Genomic DNA, 21223 nt, shown 5'->3' with positions numbered 1-21223 from the left:
GCAGTGTGCTTTTGGCCATTATCTAGTTGCCCTGTGAAGTGCTGCTTATAATTTTTGCAGCATTTGGGGGAATGTAAGCAGAGAGTATAGCTCTCAGAACTTCACAATTCATCCTGCTGCTTCTATCAGCAGTCACATGATCAATAACCACTAGAGGCCCACTTTCACTGGCAGCCATACTTGCCTGTTGTATGGCTGCATGGATAGATGGATACGGATATCACCAATTAATCTAACAAGCATGCCTTTGGACTTGTTAGCTCCTGGGAATTGTTGGGTATTTTAGCTGTCTAGTAGCCTGACGATGTAGGCAGGGCTAGCGTGTTCCTCAGGTCCATCAGTTTAATAAAAAGATTTTCTGGATGTGTTTATTTGTGCTAAACACAGCCATTAACCTTTGTTGTCTTTTCCATTAATTCTGGGGTTCAACAATGGTTTAACATGTGGGTGGATTTAATTTAAGAGTTCAAACATAAGAGCTGTGGACTGCAAAATGACAACTTTCGACGTGAGCAAATGGCCAGGGTCTTCACTGGAAAAGGGAAAGTTGACTTAATGACTGTTAGTATTTCCCTTTAACTGCATTTTTTCACTTTTACTTTATTTAATTAATGTTATTATTTTTATTCATTCATGTTTCAAAGCAAACCTCTTTAACCTACTGCCTGTGCCAAGAAACTTTGCTTTTTGATCAATCCATGGCAACATATTGCAGACTAGAGATTTGCCTTTGGGTGAAAGATCTTGGAGAAAAAGTAAAATGTGACAGCCTGATCTAATGGGAAGACGGGTAAAGATGCCGCTAGCTTTCGTAAATAAAGAACACGGTGTCACCACTGAGTATTCACAATGGATTGCTTCACAAAATAGCGTCCATTGAAAAACAGTTGAACATTAGACATAAACAGTTTGGAATATTAGGTTAAGAGCTTGGTGTCCTTTTCCTGCCTATACTGGAAATTTGAAGCTAACCAAAGTAACCATTTACCCAAACTTCTCACAAATATGGAAACAGGAAATCATGACTACCCTGGATTTCTCCAAAGGGAAGCCAGATTTGCTGCCAGCATCTCTAAAGCCTATTATTTAAACATGTGCAATATTTCCTTAATGTACTCAGGTTGAAGGTTGGACTTTGGGCCATTGTGGCATCTTGATTCTCTTTGTTTTCAGTGGTTCTGTTGTAGATTTGTTGCTGTATTTGGGATCATTGTCCTTTTGTCCTTTTGTTTTAGCCTCATATGGTCTCATATTTGAATCTAGAATACTTTGATACACAGAGGAGGTCACCATCGCTCAAGGTGCCCAGACCCTGAGCCCATTGAACAAGCACAAGTCGTCATCTTTCCACCACCACTATGATTCAGGATGATTTAGGCGTTTGTGCTGATACGCCATGTTTAGTGTTCTCAAACGTGGTGCTCTACATCAGCAGTCCCCAACCCCCCAGGCCGCGGACCGCTACCGTGAGTCATTTGGTACCGGGCCGGAAGAATTGAGGCTCGGGTTTGAAATTCATGGTTTTCAGGGATTTTATCGGTTTTTAGCGTTATTTTTTAAAATCATTTTTATCGTTAACTCGGTTTCCCTGGGTCTTGTCCCGTGTGTTATGAATCAATCTTCTTTTTTTGTTACAGGTACTGGTTTAATTTTGTTGTATTTATCCGCAACACCTTAAAGGCCGGTCCGTGAAAATATTGTCGGACATAAACCGGTCCGTGGTGCAAAAAAGGTTGGGGACCGCTGCTCTACATTATGGTCAAACACATCCAATTGGGTCTCATCTGCCCAAAGTTACAGAAGTCTTTTTGTTTGTTCAGACGCAGCTTTGCAAAGCTAAGCCATGCTGCCATGTTGTTTAACCCTTCCAACCAAACTTGGCTGCCATGAACTTGAACTTTTAACATTCTAACTGAGCCCTGTAGAGTCTGACATGTTGCTCTTGGGGTTTTCTAGAGTTTCCCTTAGCCTTGCATTGCACCCTGGAGTGCATTTGCTGAGATGTCCACTCCTGGGAAGATTGTGGCATTGTGCTAATACACAGCTGAATGCTCCAAACCAGACTATTTGCTAATTAAGTACATTTGGTTAGCAGCACTTGGTTACAAGGATGTGCTTATTTTTTCACAGGAGTGCATACAATCACATGACTTTACCTACAAGAAATCTAATAAAAGTATATCCATATACTGCTTGACTAAATATCTGACATTTCGGCAACACGTTCAGCCTTTAAATTGCAGATTGTTTAAGGCCCTAAAAGAAAGTGCTCATTCATTGCTGCAGTGTACGAACAGATGAACACGGGGTGACACAGTGTATTGGCACAGAAGCTATTTTTCCTTCGCTGTGACCTTTATCTGAAATTATTTTAGCCGTCAAAATTGTTGCATATTATTTTACAAAACACAGGCCTGAAATGAGCACAAAAAGTATTATGATAATGGGAGTTTCGGTGCAGAAAGATAAAGTTTGCCTTGGATTTTCCTTCCAACACAATTTGTCTGTAGCTTCTTCATCATAAACCAGCCCGGCTGCCGGTTATTATAAACACTGAAGAATACATTTTTGCATTACAATGTAATGGCATATTGGAACCGCATGCTCAATTTCAGGTCTTATCAGGTCTAGCATATACTGTCAGTCCAACACAGTGACAATATCCTATAGTGTTTGTGTCATAATATCATTCTCTGGTTTAAATGAGGTAAAGATTTGCATGCTCTATACATATTAATAACAGTAATGAGTAATTTGTGTCACAGTGGTTTGGTTAATCTGTTGCATCCAAATGACGCGGCGTGCATCAATGTCAGCTTTATTGCTTTTCTTTTAGCTGATCTAATAAAAAAAATAAAATGCCTGAAGGACCAGTGTGAGAGCCGATCCTTTATTCCAATATTAATTTCGGACGTCACGTTTTCTGATCCAGCCCTCCAGCCCCAGGATTGGACTGGTCTGCCACCTTGTTCTCTTTTTGCATCTATTGTGCATGTGGAAGAAAAAAAGCGAGACGACCTCGTCTGCGAGTCCATCAATCGTTCCCCCCCGAAGAACCATTATTTCAGTGTTTTAAGAAGTGCTGAAAGCAAATCTTGCAGGAGGGAACAAAGAAGGGGAAAAAAAATGTCAGTGCCTGAAGAAAGAGAGCTCCTTAATTGAGAGTGAATCAACCTTTGCCTCTAGCTGAATGTCAGAAGGTGTGATTGGAGATTGGCTGCAGATAATGAATAATTACATCAAAGTTGGTGCACTGCTTGTGCGTGTGTGTGTGTGTGTGTGTGTGTGTCTGTATTACCCGGCACGGCTTGCAGTCGGCGTATGTGCCTGCCACTGACTTTGTGTATGTTCCTGTATACTAACAGGTGCAAAGGTGTGTGCTCTCTTGCGTCAGCCTCTGAGTGCTGTGTGTCTCTGTGACTGTGTGTGGGCGGATTAATGTGTACAGGGTATGTTTTGAATGGGGAACAGCCAGCTGGTGCTATTTGAAATTCCCAATCAGTGCTCTGACTCCTCTTGCTATCACGGTGGCTGGAGACAAACATAAAGTTAAAATTATAAAGTATCCGAGGCTGGGGGAGCTATTAGATTTATTCCACGTGACTGTAACCCCCACCCCCACCTTTTTTTTTTATGAGGAATGCTTTTAATACACTCGAGCACATGGCTCCTCTTATCGCCTTTAGCTTTATCCCCATGCTGTTGTGGAGTCGTACTAAAGCTCTTATTCCCCTTCATAAATCCATTGATCAAAAAAGAGAGGGCGTTCTGTGGTGTGGCATTACCAACGTTCACGTGCACCTTCACTTCCACTTTCGGGATGTCACAATTGCACAAACTGTCACAATTGCTTTTAAAGAAGCGTAAAGAGGGAATCCAAATTTGACCTTTTTTTTTTTTTTTAAACTGAATTAAATCTGTGATTTTCATGATGAAGCCCGGAAAAGCGACTATTACTAGCATTATTAGCCACCTACTGCACTGTAATGGCTTAGAAACAGCTTCTTTTTTTTGGCCCAGCGGCGGTCAGGCTCTTTTAGCTCTTTCGGAGCACTGGTACCAGGAATGAATTGCCTTGCTTGACCAATTAGTATTCCATTCCTAAATCTCGCCATTGGCATTTTTAAATCTTTAATGGCTCTTAATTTTTCATCTTGTCTGGAGGATGTTCTTGTTTCCTCCTTGCTTACCCACTCCGGCATTGTTGCGGGGAGATTAAAGATGGCATATTAGTCCTTTGACGACATTAATATGCAGAGAAGATCCGATTCGAATGGCTGCAGATAGCTGCTGCTGCTAGCAAAGATCTTTTACATCCCTTGAAAATTGTTGTGTTATAATTATTAATTTTTATAAAATTTATTTATCCATTTATTTTGTAGTGCGTTTGTGCATTGGGATTGTCTGCATGGAAGAACATTTATCACACCAATTAAAGACCGTTGCCTTAAGTCATGTAAGAATTGGTCTCTGGACTTGTGAGCACTGACTCTGATTCATTTACATGATTATTTTTTTTCTCCCTGTAGATAAAAGCAAACAGCAGCAAAAACACAAGAGAGCAACATCCATTGTCATTACAGATTCAGGTGTCGCTGCTGCAGGTCGATGATCCATGTCTTTTAAGTGAATGGGAAATAGACTCGTGAAATTGCTCAATATAAAAATTATTATGAAATTTAAGCTAAAATGAAAAAGAGAAAGGGGTGAAAAAAGAAACTCTCCACGCTTCTTCCTCACACAGTCCCACAGGATTGTGCAATTTGTTTCTCAGTGCTCAGCTCCCTTTGATCTTCCTTCACTCAAACCATTTACCACATCGCCACGTCAAGCTGCCGCAGTCCCAGGCCAGCTTAGCTTCCGCTCACTAAATCAATGATTTGAACTCCCTAGGCCATGGTGGAGACCGTCAACAATTTGCTACAGCCGCAGGCCCAGGCGGCTTGGAGGGAGCTGAGCACAGGCGAGCAGCTGAGGGCCGCCACCATGCTGCTGGACACGGTCGAGCAGGGAGCCTTCGTCCTGGCTGATAACCTGCTCAAGACGGACATCGTGCAAGAGAACACCGACAACATCCGTAAGTATGCACAGCCACGCTTGCAGTTTGCATGTTGTCATGTAAAAAAAAAAGCAAAATAAAACACGTACATGTATGCAAAATCAGATGATTTGTAAGAAAGAGAGTGCCAGTTTACAACACACTGACTAATGCATTCCTTTGAAAGTATACGGTATATGGTAAATGAAACATTTACTATTTTATTGCCTCCTTTTCTAATGATCATTAAGCAATATAGTATGTGTGGTAATGTGTTTAATGTAGTGGCTGTAGTCATTAAACAAAAACGGTTGTTTACCAAGTTAAAAATACACATTAATTATTTGAAGTTATCTAAATGTTTGAATGAGGGGAAAACCTCATGGACGGATTTCTCTTTGCTTTCTTTTTTTAGGGTGGATGGATGAATGGATTGATGGATGAATGGATTGATGGATGGATGTATGAATGAGTGGATGGATGGATGGATGAATGAGTGGATGGATGGATTGGTTGGATAGATGGATGAATTAGTGGGTGGATGGCTGTATTAGTGGATGGATGAGTGGATGGATAAGTGGATGGATAGATCGTTACATGGATGAGCGGATGGATGGATGATAGATGGTTGGATGTATGGATAGACGGATGAATTACAGGTGGATGGCTGTATTAGTGGATGGATGGATGAGTGGATGATAGATGGGTGGATGGTTGGATGGATGAATTAGTGGATGAATTAGTGGATGGATGGATGAGTGGATGATAGATGGATGAATTAGTGGATGGATATATGGATGAGTGGATGGATGTGAAATTGAATGCCAGCGAGCACATTACATTTAATTTGGCGTTCTTTGTTTGAGTGAACCAGCTTGGGTAGAATTATGTTCTCAAGCTGCTGGGAAACAGATTATTAGCTCATCTGGAAGACACTGCATTTTCCAATTATGACAGACAACCATAAGATGAGTTTAAAGAGCCGAGCGTTCGTTTCTGTCGTTGCATTTTTATTTGCTATCGTTTGTTTTTCCCAGTATTTTTCTCTCACGTGCCTAAAGAGCCTTGGCCGATCTTGCTTGTTGCACAGGCACACGAAGTTCACCACGCAACTATTGATCCCCTCGCGCTGACAGGGGAGCTTTTGAGGTGTTGGATCAAGTGTGAAGGTCACTGGAGTAATGCTCTCTGTCTTGCAGGAGGTGAAATCTGGCAGGGCTGCTTATAGCTGATGGCAGCCGGCTGTAAACTGACAATTATCTCTAATGATTGTGTTTATATTCGTGTCAGTTATTAGCAGGAATTAACCACTGGTGCTGCAGATCAGGGATCGGTGCTCATTATTCAGTGTATAAATACCAAGCGAGCTCAGATAATAGAAGTTGTGTCATTACGGTTGTCTCTGGTGGGGTAATTCCAAACTGGATGCATCCGTCGCTGGGACTTTCTTTTTTTTTGCAGCTTACATCGAGAACCGTGTAAAACTTAAATAATTGGAGCTAGCGGGGCAAAAATAATGCCATGATGTATCGCCCTATTCTCTGAAGACATAGGATTTTTATCCCATCCCCCCCCCCAAAGTTCCTGCTGCCATGGCAACCTAAAAATATAGGTCTGCTGGCTTAAAAGGAGGCGAGCGTAAGGAGAATTAATAAAATGGGTTTTATTGTATCTGGCACACAATTCATCTGGGTATTAAGGAGATTCTGGGCTCGTTTGGAGAAGGGGGGATGAAACGATGCCTGCAAAACACGAGTGAGATTTTATAGCACACTGTGGTAGTCTGGTTAATTATGTGCTGGTGACATGTTTACTGGGCCTTATCTCTCTGTTTGCTGGGCTTTTTTTTTTTTCTTTTTACCCAGCCAGTCGCCTCCTGCAATCCCTCATGCCATGCAGGGTAGTTAAATGAGGACAAGGGGGCCCTTCCAAACATTTGTAATCACTACAGCAGCTAATTACTTATCCCTCACTTTGCCTTGCATGTGACATTAAGAGTGTGTGTGTGTGTGTGTGTGTGTGTGTGTGTGTGTGTGTGTGTGTGTGTGTGTGTGAGAGCAGGTGCACTGCACTTAAGACACCTGGAGACGTCCTTTCAGCGTCAGGCTGTGCTGGTTCTCTCGCTTTAAAGCGAATCTCGAACCCTTTTTAAAAAGCCTTGCTATAATTTTAGGCTCAAGCTGATAATGAGATCTATTCTGTGCGCTTTCAAAGAAGGATATTTCTGCAGTCATTGTGTCTGTGTCTGTGTTTGTGTTTACGCGTCACGCTGCGTGTGCCCGTCTCGAGCTTTTGTCTGCGAGAGAGCGCGCGCTCCGCTCTCTGCATGATAATCTTGTGAACAGATTTCTGCCGATTAGCGTGTTATTTAAACCAGCTTTGAATGTATAGCCTTCGGGGTCCAACAACTCCTATGGCATCAAAGAAATTCCCTAAAGCCCGTCGTAAGCTCTTTTACACAACCGCACAGGGGAAAAGAAAGACAGCAAGGGGGAGAGGGAGAGAGGGAGGGAGACGGAAAAATGCTTCCTTTATTCAGAAGGCAGCCTCTTGGAATCCAGGGAACAGTAAGCTATCTGGGGTATTGTCTTAGCTAAGTTGAATAGGAATGTATCACAACCCCCTGGCCTTTACAAAAGCGCAGGAGAATGCTAATACAAAAGATTTTTTTTATGGGAAACCCTGGTATGAGAACAGATCCAAAGGCAGGATTAAATGTGGCCTCTTCGTAGCTTCCTGTTGGCTGTAACCTTTATCAAAGTCAGAGGTGTCACAGTCCGCTGATGTGAGATCATCAGCTGAATGCCTTATCGGCCTTAATTAAGTTTCTTTTTCTTACACTGAATCAATTTTTGTTTCAAGTTGAGATTCTCCACTACAGACTAATCTGCCTGCTAGTTCAAGTAGAACTCTGGATAGGCTGCCACTCCTGGCGAGTCGCATTATAACTGAGTGGCATTTAGCTGGCAGCGGATGTCTGGACTGATCGTAGCCGGCAGTCACCTCATTCAAACGGTGTTTTGGGTGAACTGGTGTGGCTCGCTTACTCGAGAAGGCGACCTGTAAGTGGAAAGGCTGTTGCAGAGGCCTGGGTTCGAGTCATTATCTGCGTGTCGCTCTCCCACTCGGCCCCTGCGTTACTGTTCTCCTGACTATCCTATCAATAAAGGCTAGGAAAAAAAAGACGTGATTGTTACTATTTTTCAGAACGCATTCCTCAAACTGATCATGTCGCCATCGTTAGAAAGCATAAAAAAAACGTAGCAGAGACATGTAAGTCAAAGAAATCCGTACCAAGCTGGCAACCGCCATCTTTTTGTCTTTGAGCCAAACATCACTGGTTAGGTGTCTGACTGCCGGCTGAGGCTCAGCAGGTAGAGCGGGTTGGCTACTAATTAGAAGGTCAGTGGATTGATCATTGACTCCTCCAGTCCGCACGCTGGAGTACCCTTGGGCAAGATACCGAACCTCAAGTTGCCCTTGAAGCATCCATCAGAGTGTGAGAGTGTTTGTGTGTGTGTGAAGGTAAGAAAGCACTTCGAAGTCGATAAAAGTATGAATGCATGTATGAATGGGTGAATGGGACTTGTAGTGGAAGGCAATTTGAGTGCTGAAGTGAGTAGAAAGGCGCTGGATGAAAGTGTCTGTAGTACAACTTTAAAAAGTCCTATTTGAGCACCAATCCATTTACCATTGCACGCTCATGTGGTAGCACTTTGTCAATCAAAGTAGACACAGCCTAAAAGTGTCTCTTTTTTTCTATCCATTTTCAGTTTAAATGGGACTACAATTTACAAAATAAACATTATACTTTAATGAAAAAAACAAAAAAGACCCTCAACGAAAAAGAAATGTTTCCTAAGATTATATTTTTCACACACTTCTATGCATTTGGACATACTTTTTGAAACCAGAGTAGCCACCCCCTGCTGGCCGTTAGAAAGAATTCACCTCACTGGCCATCTTTTATCCACAGTTTGTGCTTTACATGAGAGGTCAGAGGTCGAGGCAATCTTGTGAATGCCATAACTTAAAAATGTGGTCACTTGGGATTTTCAAATTGAATCCTGGTGACCTTGACCTCAAGGTCAGAGGTCAACTTTTCTGAAAAACACCTAGGATTTTGACCTTTATACCACAGGTGCATCTACAAGGATGCTGAGGGGTGGCTCTGGTGAGTGCCAGTTTTTTTTATAAGGATTAAGAAGAAGACGTAGGGTCTTACAGCTTTTCATTTGCTGTTTTCCTGCGGTTTCGGTTTTTACTGTAAGCTGGTCACTGCTTGTTGGACTGTCCCATTGTTTTTCCATCTCATGGAAGTCTGTAGGTGTCTAGATTACAATATAACCTATTAATACCATTTCCGTTACTGTTTCTTCAGCTTATACCAGATTTTACACATTTGCAGTGACATTTCTTTACAAGAGCTGCACAATCGTGGCTAAAACTGTAATCTCTTACATAAACGTCAGCATTGTTTACTTACACCCACAGCCTCTATTAATCCACACCGCACATTTAGAAATGTGCATTTGTGTAACTTCTTTTCTGTATTTCTACTGAGCTGTGAATCAGCAGACTCATCTCAGCGCTCTGGGAGTTAATTTGACATTTAGGAATGCCTAGACTTCACACAGGTCACCTGTACTTAAGAGAGGAGCACACTAGACTGCTTTATTAAATTGAATTGTATCATGCCGTAATAACTTTGATGGAACGAGATTTTTATTTGAGCCAGGCTCCTATCAGCAGCTCATTTTCCTCTGCTGCGTGACACCAGAGTCTTTGAACCATAAATTAGGAGCTCGGTGCTCGCTTCAGACACAACAGCTGTTGAACTGCTGCAGAAGCGAGCTTGTCTTGTCCCGTCGGTCTTTATTTTCTCCTTGCATCGTTCACTCTCTGTGCTCTTCAAGAGAAAAAGATTCCTCAGAATGAAGGTGTCTTTTTTTTTTTAATAAAGCAAAGACGGCCTTTGTTGTTACAGTTTAGGGGAAAAACAACATTGCCATGTGTAAACTGTACACAGTCGCAACAGATAACTTCTTCTGTCAATGCTGAGTGAATCAAGTGAGGATGTGTTGTATTTAGAGCTCTTTGGCGATGCAGTGATTAATAAAACCAGCTGCTACACGATGAATGCTTTTTGGAATCAATATAGCAATTGGAGGTTTCTTTGCAGTTTGCTAGCATCTGCTCCAGCTGTTAGCTGTAAGGTTTTCTGACTACAGTTTAAATATTCCATCAGTCGTAATCAATAACAAATTTCTTACCCAGGCTTGTGTTGTTGCTTGGTGTAGGTACAGTGATATACAAAGCATAATTACTCTACCGCTCTAAAATGCTGGCTTTTGGAAAACTGCTTTTCTTCATGTACCTATGAAGCATAAAAACTGATGAGAGAAGTTGTAAACGACCAGTAATGAATGGATTTGGATGACTTATGATTTTTAATCTAATATCTGTTACCATCACGAATGGGACATGTTATTACCTAATGCGAGCTTATCATGTGAAAAGTTTGATTGATCATCAGAGGAAACTTTGTTATGTTAGCATAGTTTGAAACTTTGGTGCTGATTAAAGAAGCAATAGATCTTTCTAGTTGAGTTGCCGGAGCATCAGCTAATAATAGCGTCAAAATGCAGCTCTAAAAAATGACTTTCTTTTGGAAAAATGCTGAAAAAGTGATGATTTCCTGCAGCGTTGTCTGCTACTCCCTCCACTATCCAGTGCAATCTGGCTTCCCTAAATATAAATCGGAGTAGCTTGTTGACGAGGCCAGATGTTTTTTCACCAGTTAAAGATGCTGATCAGTTTGTCCTATCCGGTGTTTAGGTGATGACGTATGAACCCTGTTTCCGGGTCGAAACTACTCTGCGTTTATTAATGCTGTTGTCTTTTTAGCGTGTTTTATTGCTTTGTATCTTGTTCTATTAAATCTCAACAAGCCCCTACAAAGTCAGTGATCACTGTTGGCCTCTCTCATTTTTTATTGTCACTGTTCATTTTAAACTCAGTTTTTAAAGCCTTACGATAACTACAGCCCAGCCCATGCAGCTGTATGTTAATGACTAAGCTTTTATTGTGGATGGATTATCTCAGTTGTTCTCCTGACTGAAGTTCAGTGCGTTTACAGGATTCTGTCATGTAATTGCATCTGTCCCAAACTATCAGGAACCCTCACATTAAAAAGTTAGCGTTCATCCTCCAGCTTCACTGTCTTTATGTTATGCTAACCATAGCTGTTTAGCTAGCCACCACATAGCACATCATTATATAAAGCTAATCCAACTTCAGTAACCCTACAAATGTCGCTGCTGTTTACTTTTCTGTCTTCAATTATGTTGGAAGTGATAGCAGAGCTGTACGTTTTAATTTTTTCAGAAATCTCTCGGTCAGAACATGCTATATCATGTTTAGGTGGGAACTAGCGAGCTAACGTCCGGCTAACTTCTCACTCTGTTAAAGTTAATAAACTCTGTTTTCATGGATGCCTGGATTTTAAACGTAATTGTTACACCTGGTAGAGCAGCCACATCGAACATTTTATTACAGATGAAATAATTTAGCCAGTGACTGTCTGTGATGCTGCAGTGTATGTTTTACTTTGGGACCTGAAGCAGAGGTTGAGGTTGGACCCGGAAAATGGCTAATGACGTCAGACTTAAAGACGGTTATCCATGAAGGGAGTTGCAAACCCTGGTGTTTATCTTTTTCTGGGGCCAGTGCTTCAAACTCAAGCCAAGTTTATTGCTTCTTTAACCATCTTTGCTCATGTCATCAATTAAAATGATAAAATTGCATTAGATAATACAACATGTCATTAAAATAAAGCAGTGATTGTTTGACTGTGTACATATTTTATGAAGACTTTTCAAAGTGTTCCCAAACTTTTGGGTACTGCTCTGCATGCTTATTTACGGGCTTGGAAAAACAAAAATTTGATACAATGATTCAGTCGGTTGCTTGTTGTTGTTCTTCCCAGGAGCCATTTTGTAAACCAGTCATGGAAGTCATAGAAAAGTCAAAAAAATAAGTAAAGTCAGCTTGGTTTGAATTGGGGAAAGGAACATCCAGCTCTGTGTCAAGGCTATAACTCTGAGATTTTTTATTAATGTTGTAAAAGAAGTGAGTCAGGCTCAGCCAGTCTGCAAAATACTTTCCATGTACTCGATACTCTAGCTAAATTCTTAGTTGAGAGACAGGACCCCAGTGTCCAAAGCGGTTGCTGTAGCCCTCTATTGCTTGCTTAATGTTGTTTGCTTGCTTGGGTTTGTTCTATTTTGTGCAGAGCTGGAGGTAGCGAGAATGAGCACAGATGGGAATTTGCCTGATCTGAAGTTCCCACAATCCGGAGGACAAGGCAACTCTATCCACCTCTCAGCGAACACACTGAAGCAGCACGGAAGAAACGGTAAGAAGTTCGACCTTTTGAATTTGCTTTTATTGCTCCCGTATTGTGGGTTTGAAGTGCAATCTTGGCTCATGCGCGCCTTCACTCTGTGTTTTATTATTCATGGTTATGATAAATTTAAGAGAAAAGTTTCAACTTTGCTACAATAGAAATATTGTTATGTTACTTGGCTTACGAGAGCTGCTGTAATTAATCAAAAATTCTTTTGCTGTTTGTCGTCTTTTCTTTTTTGCTTCTTCCACTTGTATCATTGCATGGGCCTCCATTGGTTTTGGAGGAATTTTATCACAGATGCCGGTGAATAACTTTCGCTTTGCTTCCCCAGTCCTTTGTTGGTCTGCATATAAAGCGCTTAGATCTTTCTGCAGCCTCTGAATAAGACCCTGGCTGTTGAATTAGTTACATTCAAGCTCTGCCACTAAACTGTAAATGAGGCAGTTAGACTCTATACATAGATATCTTTGGGAGCAGTGTCGCCCCATTTTTAGACTTTTATTATCAGCTCATGCAAATCAGAATCGACTCTAGCTGCGTCCCCGTGTCTGTGCTGGATGACTAAGTCCATGTCCAGCCGTGCCCAGGCGGATCATTATAGCAGGGTGGCGAATATTTCCCCGATATGCAATTCCACAGCACCCAAATTGTTTTCTTTTCATCAGAGTGAGTGATCTCAGACACGGCGGGAGGGAACTTTGAATGCACAAAAGTGAGACAGCAGGAGGCAATGGGGAGAGGAAAAAGGAGGAAATGATTAACAAGAAAAATGGTTGCCTTTGTCAGTGCCAATAGGAGTCCTGTTTTTTTTATTTAAGTCTGATGATTTCTGAATGATTTCTGCTTTTCTGCCTCGTGTGCAGCCATATTTGTAGCCCCGTCTGTTGTCTGTACTATGTGCTGCTCTGACTTCAGATTTAAGAAGCTTTGTTTAGTGAGTGGGTCCATTCGTTATCACTTTTAGCATTTTTCTAATTTGAGTGTGCTGTGTGAGCGGTATAAATAACATGACAGATTATCATGTGCATTGTTTTCACATTATGTAAGTAGTACTGCACCCTAGGTTTGTGGACACAATCCAAAAAAACATTGAGTATAAACCATTTTAAACTATAGTTCAGATACCTCGGCTCTCTGGTGCAAGAAAAGAAAGTGGCATCAACGGCGGAAGTACACTCAAGAATCGTTCAGGCGGCAGCGGCGGCTTTCGCCTCCCTCCGATGGTGCATCTGGAAGAAGACAAACGTCACCCTCATCACTAAATCCGCCTGTACTGCACACTGGTATTGCCCATTCTTCTCTATGGATCCGAGACCTGGGTCATAATCAAGCACGACCTCAACAAGCTCGAGGTCTTCCAAATGTGCTGTTTGCATCAGATTCTCAGTGTCGCTCGGTGACCGTCTCAGCCACAGCGTGGTATGTAGTCAGTGTCACCAGCAGCCCTCGATGGAAGAGCTGATCTAGAAGTGACGACTTCATCTGCCGCATGAGTGACCATCGCCTGCCATATCGCATTCTGCTGTAGCAGCACCCCACTGGAGACATGCGCCCAAGAAGAGTTGGATCAAGCAAATTGAAGATGATCTTAAACAACGACGTCTCATCCTCGATCAAGCAAAGGTCAAGGCCAGATATCACAAGGCCTGGAAGTGCATCGTTGACCAAGATGGAAACCCTACGGCACCCACTGCGATGTATTTGCTTCGGGCGACCTGTCCTCCTGACCGCCAGCTAGGGAAAAAAGAAGAAAGAAAGAAAGAAAGAAAGAAAGAAACTATAGTTCAATGTCTTTTCACGGGACATCTTTAAAGGGGACGGGACATGATTTAAAGCCACTGGTTGAGGAAGTTTTAGCCAATAGTCAAAGCACTCAATCATCACTGAAAGCGAGCAGGAAACTGTTTACTGTCTGAAAACATGTTTAGCTTGGAAGACTGGCCAGTGACTCTCCTATCAGTGCCCAGCCTTACTGTGTGTGTGTGTGTGTGTGTGTGTGTGTGTGTGTGTGAGTGTGAAAGATCTATTTTAAAATGAAGTGACACCCCATCCAGTGCGTTCTTTAATCAGTGCGAGACTGTTCATAACTGTCCTCTTGCAGGTGAAATCCGAATAGCGTTCGTCCTGTACAAGCACATCGGGGTCTATCTTTCAACTGAGAACGCCAGCATGAAGCTGGGCAGCGAAGCCCTGGCCACCAACTACTCTGTGATCGTCAACTCGCCGGTCATCACAGCCGCCATCAACAAGGACTCTAACAAAGTCTACCTCTCTGACCCGGTCATTTTCACCATTAGACATCTGCAGGTAATTCTGTGCGTCCGCATGTTTGTGTATCTGAGAGATGGGTTTCACTTTGATGTCAGTGCCTCTGATTTTTTTCATTCACGTACAAAAAATGCGCTCACACATTCACTTTCTTGATAGCACCTGTCATCACGATTTCCTCTATCACCGAAGCGCAACAAAACGTACAAATCCCATCACAAACCCGGGAAAATTAAGCGAATGTGAACAAGTTTTATTCAAGGAAAGGTGTGGAAAATTAAATTGTGGAAAACAACGTTGCTCACAGGGTGATGGCAAGAACACCTTGTTGTTTATTAGTTTGAACAGCAACCTGATCTCCTGAACAAATATCAGTCATATTCGGCCTCGATGGAGGCTGCTTAGTCATTGACTCTATTATCTTCTCCACACTCTGCTACCCTCAAAATATCCCTGTTTTGTCTGCAAACAGAGCCTTCAGCTATTACCGGAGATGTTGAGCAACCATAGCAGAATTGCGGCGGGTCTCGCGTGTGGGAGGGACCTGGAAGAAAGCTACAACAGCAGAAAAAAAAGGAAAAGGACCCAGAGCGCAGAGGGAGGGAGGGAATAAGAGAAAGGGACGATAGCTTATGGAAGTCAAAAATTAAGTGGTGGGGAAATGTCAGGGGGGCAATGTCAGCGCAGTTATTGCTCTGACTCACCTGCCTTAAGTGTAATTTGTGATTTGGACTGTAGATTCACTAATTTTACTGTTGCTCTAATGTTAGGGTACTGGCGCTTTTTATACCCTTTTCTAGCTCAGATCAAGTCATTTCAATAAAAAGTGCCCTTTTGGAAAAGCTTCTCCTGCTTGTAGTCCTGCAGTGTGCCAAGAGAGCCGCCTCGTCTTTTCCTCACGTAAATGTGCCTTCGCCAAAATAAAAAGATTTATTTTTAAAGCAAATCTCGTCCTCATGAGGGGCTGTACAGTTAATCGCATGATAGTCGTGATTATAATCTCGTCTTCCTCCGTTAATTAAATTTGATTGGTTGCATTATTATATATAGTATTGACTGTTGCATCAAATCGAGAGCTCCCTGTTCTTGTAAACCAAACAGAGGTGCTGCTGAATGAGCTCTTCGTTTAACGGGTCTCTATTTGCTTATTATATTCTGGTGTGATAAAACTGTAAAGACTGTGATATGTGAGTACTACTCTGCTCATTTACAACTCCATATGTTTGTTCTTGGATTGCTTTTGCTCTGGGTGGGATATATTAGTGAGCAAGTGAACATTTTGTCCTCAGTGTTGATCTGTTAGCAGCAGAAGAAATGGCCAACTGTAAACATTTGAGGGAGTTTGACAAGGACCAAACTGTGATGGCCGGCGCCAGTCTGCAGTGGTGATTATCTATCAAAAAGGGCTCCAAGGAAGTGTAGGGGGCTGCATAGCTGTAGACGAGTCAGGGTGCCCGTGCTGACCTCTGTTCACCACCAAAACCATCAACAATGGTCACGTGAGCATAAGAACTGGATGCAGTGGAAGGACGTGTCCTGCTATGTTGAATCGTGTGTGTTGCTTACCTGGGGAACACCTGACACCAGGATGCATTATGCAATGTGATGCTTCAAACCTCGGGTCGTGCCGTTAATGCAGATGTTACTTTGACACCACCTACAGAAGCACTGTTGTGGATCATGTGCACCCTTTCATAAAAACTGTATTCCCTGATAGTGGCCAGAAAGCAGAAATGGTTCAGGTATAATTTGAGGAGCACAACAACGAGTTTGAGGTGTTGATTTTGCCTCCAAATTCTGCAGATCTCGGTCCAATCGAGCATCTTTGGGATGTGCTGGACGAAGGAGTCGGATCCACAGATGTTCCACTTCACACCTTGCAGGATTTGTTGTTAACATCTTTGTGCCAAATACCACAGCAAAGCTTCAGGGGTCTCATGGAGTCCATGTCTTGACTGGTCAGGGCTGTTCTGGGAGTAAAATGGGAACCAGCACAGCATTAGGTATTGGTGTATTTATATGGGCCTTAGTACAGCTACAGTCCATCCACTGTGTGAAACAACTTGAGGTACATAGCAGCTTCATGTAAACCGAATCCAGCCACTGTATAGTGTAGGCATTACATTACTTCTATATTAGGCTTCCATACTAAATCCAAGGTACTTGTCTTATAGCTCTTCTAAGTTGAATCTAGCTCAACTTTGCCCTTGAAAATTAACATCTAAACCATGCGGTTTTGGATGACTGGTCTTCTGAGATGATGATGTGTCCTCTAGTTATGGTTTCGCTTCCTTGCCTCGCCACTTAATGGGACCAATTAAAGCCATTAATGGGACAGAGGGTCATCCTACCTCCTCTCCGTGTAATATTTAACGCAGGGTTTGGGTGTGTGAAGGGTAAACTCAATCAGCGGCAAATTTACATTCGCAGAGGATAAACGTTATTAGACTAATCACCCTGCAGCGTGTGAAACTATGAAAAGCTGCAGCATCGCCCAGCATCTCCAGCAAGAACGCAGACGCGTTTAACCTTGGAAGCTGAGGGTCGCTGTGGAAAGGATATCGTGCGTCTCTGTGTGCACGCTCGCTCTTTGTTTTCGTAGCTGCAAAAGAATTGGGCTCAAGAGGAAGAGGCTGTTGATGTGTCTATTTATCAGCAGCTGCGTTCTGTTGTGCTTGTCTGTTACTCAGCCTCGGTGTTGTGGGTGACTTTTATGAAATGGCGAGCAAGATGGCAGGGAGGCGTGCCCGTCATTAGGACCGGAGCCCGGCACAGACAGCAGTGGTGCCCATTAAGCTGTGGGGCAGCTCACTGTCACGCAGTGAAAGTTAAAGAGAAAGGTCAAAAAAGCACAATGGATGACAGGCAAGGGGGCCGCTTGATGCTTTATGACAGCAAAAACACCTGCTATTCACTTTACAATGGATATGGATTGCATTGGGGAGAAATTGGACCCTTTGTTTTTTTGAGGATGTTTGCTCTGAAAATAAAAGTAAAGCAGAAATAAGCCAAGCAAATGTGCGATTAACTTCAAATCCCTTTGCTGTCTTTCCCCCTCCGAACAGCAATCTGAGGAGAACTTCAACCCCAACTGTTCGTTCTGGAGCTACAGCAAGCGAACCATGACTGGTTACTGGTCGACGCAGGACTGCCGCTTGCTAGGCACCAACAGGACACACACCACATGCTCCTGTACACATCTGACCAACTTTGCTGTCCTCATGGCTCACGTGGATGTAAAGGTGAGCCTGTTTTTTTTAACTTGTTTAATCCTCAGAAACACATTGATCCGTCGTGGTTTACACAAGCGACTCCTTCCGACGTGGTTTGCTGGCGATAAAAAGCTGGTTCACGTCGTATAAAGTTGATATCTACGTTGGAGTTTATTATATGTTTTATACTTGCTTTGCTTTTCAATTTAGCGGGTAATCGACTGCCAGCTGTTTTCTGACCTTCACAAGGCTTTTGTCTGCTAACATTTAAAGTACCCGCATTCATACGCTTTTAAACAATGACCCTGTGTCATTGATTGCAGCCATCTTAAATCTCCATTTGTGTGAAGTAACCCAATATGTGATGGCTCCACTGTGTTGTGTTGTTTTGGGTTTTGTGAGCAGCGGCTTTCAGAAATGCATTTTATGCTTTGCCTTCATAAATAATGATTTGTTTTTGGCCTTCAAGCCTTTGTTGAAGCTCTGTGAATGGGCCTTGGTCGATGTAGTGCTAAAAGACGTGTGTTTTCACCTGTCCTTGTACGGTCTCTCTCTTAAAAAACCTCACATGAGAGCTTCTCTCCACTTCAAAATTCCACTTTCGATTGTATTCCCGGAGGCAGTTAGCCTAGCGTAAAGACGGGAGGCTGCTATCCTGGCGTTGGACAAACTTAGAGGGGTTAATGGAAGCTGTACAAAAAAGTATAAAAGAATAGTGGAGTTGAGATTTTGGGTGACGTTAATACTGTGCATGTTGGAGCTGGCAAATAAAAAAACGTCTTTTTCCGTGTCCAGCCACGAAGGAAGCCATGTTTTAGTTCTGATGTTGACAGACAGCTTAATTATTTCTGTCACAGGAAGTTTAGGAGCTGACTGCTGACAGAGCAGAGTAGTTTTTGGTATCTGTTATGGCATCTGTCTCTTCAGAGTGTCTCTTATAATTCAGCGGCAGAAAAGAAATATACACTCTGTCTGCACCATTCCAGCTGGCCCCTGTCCATATAACCACTAGACCTTCCTTCACCTTCCCGTCTTTCCGAGTCTGATTCTATCTCGCTTTTTTATCGTAGTGACAGAGCATACATCTATGTTTTAAAAAACTAAACCATTATGCACATAATTTAAAAAGAAATGTTAAAAAAATGTTAAATCTTAAATGTAGAGGAATGTGGCATAACCTGAATTATTGAACATAGCTGACCAATACCACAGAATTAAAGTTATTAAGACTAATAAAAACATTTCTCTTGATATGTCAGTCATTCAGGTCTTGGTAGTCCTAAGTGTTTGAGCTGAAAGCAACTGGGCTTCTTTTATTGGTTCATGAAGACATTTGTACCCCTGTGAGGAATCTTGGAGTTATTTTTGTCAAGGACATGTCCCTTAGTGCGCATATTAAACAAATATGTAAGACTTCCTTAATTCATGTTTGCAATATCACTAAAATTAGAAACGTGATGCTGAAAAACTAGCTTGTGCATTTATTACTTTTAGACTTGACTGTTGCAGTTCATTATTATCAAATCGCTCTACAAACTCCCTGAAAAGACTTCAGTAGATCCAAAATGCTGCAGAGCATATTCCTCCCATATTATATTCTGTTCACTGGCTCCTTCCCCTCACATACAACATCTTGAATAATCAGGCTCCATCTTATCTTAAAGACTTCATAGTATCATATTATCCCAACAGAGCACTTTCCTCTCAGACTGCTGGCTTACTTGTGGTTCCTAGAGTATTTAAAAGTAGATGTAAAAGAAGGCAGAGGCTTCAGCTTCTGTGGAAACAGCTCCCAGTTTGGATTCGGTAGACAGACACCATCTCTACTTCTATGATTAGGCTTAAAACTTTCCAGTTTGATAAAGCTCATAGTTAGTGTTGGATCAGGTCACCCCGAACCACCCCTTGGTTATCGCCCCACACCCAACTGGTCACAGCAGATGGCCGCCCGTCCCTGAGCCTGGTTTTGCCAGAGGTTTCTTCCTGTTTTTCATCCCTACTGTTGTCAAGCGCTTGCTTATAGGTGTCGTTGTTGGGGTTTTCTCTGTATTATTGTCGGGTCTTTACCTTAATATAAAGCGCACTACGATTAGGGATGGGAATTTCACGATTCCGATTCCATTTTCGATTCTGTTGAACGATTCGATTCTTTATCGATTCTTGTTTTTAAAAAAGGAGAACACACAGGCCGATTAGCTTAGAATTTTGTTTTATATCTTCTCTTTGAACAAGATAGAAATTCAGGAGTAACATGGCCTTACAAACCCAACAGTGAGATCTTAAGAGATCCAGCCTACGGCTCTTCAATGGGGTGTCACAGGGTCCCCAGGAAAAAAATTGTAAATGTAAAATAATAAAATAAATATTCTTCAGTAGCAATAATTACAATTACACAAGAATATCCAGTAATGTCCCTGCCATCATGGTCACCTAAATGCACACTAATGGCAGGTTTTGTAATAAGGCAGATCGCGCTAACATAATATGCACTGTTAGTTGATTATTTACCTGCCGCATTAACGGAAGAGGACGTGCAAACGTTACCGCTGCTGCTGGGTTGAGATTCACGAGTCTGGAGCGGAATTAAAAACACGACATTCATTTAAGGTCATCGCGTGTTCTGTGAGCAAATGCTTTTGCATATTCGTAGTGTTTCCTCCCTGAAATGAAAAAGTATAACCAAACTTTTGAGCGTTTGTGCCACTTAGGCGCCATGTTTCCTGCCAGGTAAATGACGCTCCGCAACGTGGTGACGTCATTCGAGGCGACTGAAATCGATCGTTTGCAAAAATGGCAAACAATTCCAATTAATTGAAACAGTGGGAACAGGTTCTCAACAAGAACTGGTTTTCGATTCCCATCCCTAACTACGATGACTGTTGGTGCCATATAAATAAAATTGATTTTATATTTGCTTCACAACCAAGAGGCTTCTTTAGTTCTAAAAGCCATTGTGGTGTCCCAGGTTTTGAACCTCTGGTGGGTGTGGGTCATTATGGTCACAGAAGCAAATGATAAAATTGACTTTATGAACTAGAAGAAGGGAAGGATGTTGTACCTTCAAACATTCTCAAGAAAAATATATTTTATGTGATTTATTAAATAAGAATAGCGATAAAGTTAATACTCTTCTGTCAACAAATTGTAGTATGCCAATCCCCCTGGCATCTGCAACTTCTTCTAGAGGTTTTCAACAGTTCTGACAACAGCTCGCTAAAAAAGTCTGACCACTTTTCCGAGCACAATTCCTTCAGATACAAGATGCCTGAGGGTTATGTTGCATGTACAGCCGGT

At 42.2% G+C, this 21223-nt stretch overlaps 1 protein-coding gene across 9 annotated transcripts in view; it reads left to right on the top strand.

Annotated features, from left to right (window-relative positions):
• LOC146715020 (adhesion G protein-coupled receptor L3) overlaps nucleotides 1–21223 on the top strand; it is a 270499-nt gene that overhangs the window by 193773 nt on the left and 55503 nt on the right. For all 9 annotated transcript variants that reach the window (XM_085451382.1, XM_085451387.1, XM_085451384.1 and 6 more), the window contains 4 exons: nucleotides 4894–5077; nucleotides 12333–12455; nucleotides 14551–14756; nucleotides 17783–17959. In XM_085451382.1, the coding sequence (XP_085307508.1) occupies nucleotides 4894–5077; nucleotides 12333–12455; nucleotides 14551–14756; nucleotides 17783–17959 (690 nt within the window). The remainder of the gene's footprint in view (nucleotides 1–4893; nucleotides 5078–12332; nucleotides 12456–14550; nucleotides 14757–17782; nucleotides 17960–21223) is intronic.

This window comes from Copadichromis virginalis, linkage group LG3, assembly GCF_057382275.1.
Source record: "Copadichromis virginalis isolate Kocher_CV1m ecotype Utaka linkage group LG3, C_Virginalis_male_GT1.1, whole genome shotgun sequence".
Classification (NCBI taxonomy): Eukaryota; Metazoa; Chordata; class Actinopteri; order Cichliformes; family Cichlidae; genus Copadichromis; species Copadichromis virginalis.
Note: the sequence above shows the minus strand (reverse complement) of the source record. Positions and strands in the feature narration are given on the sequence as shown.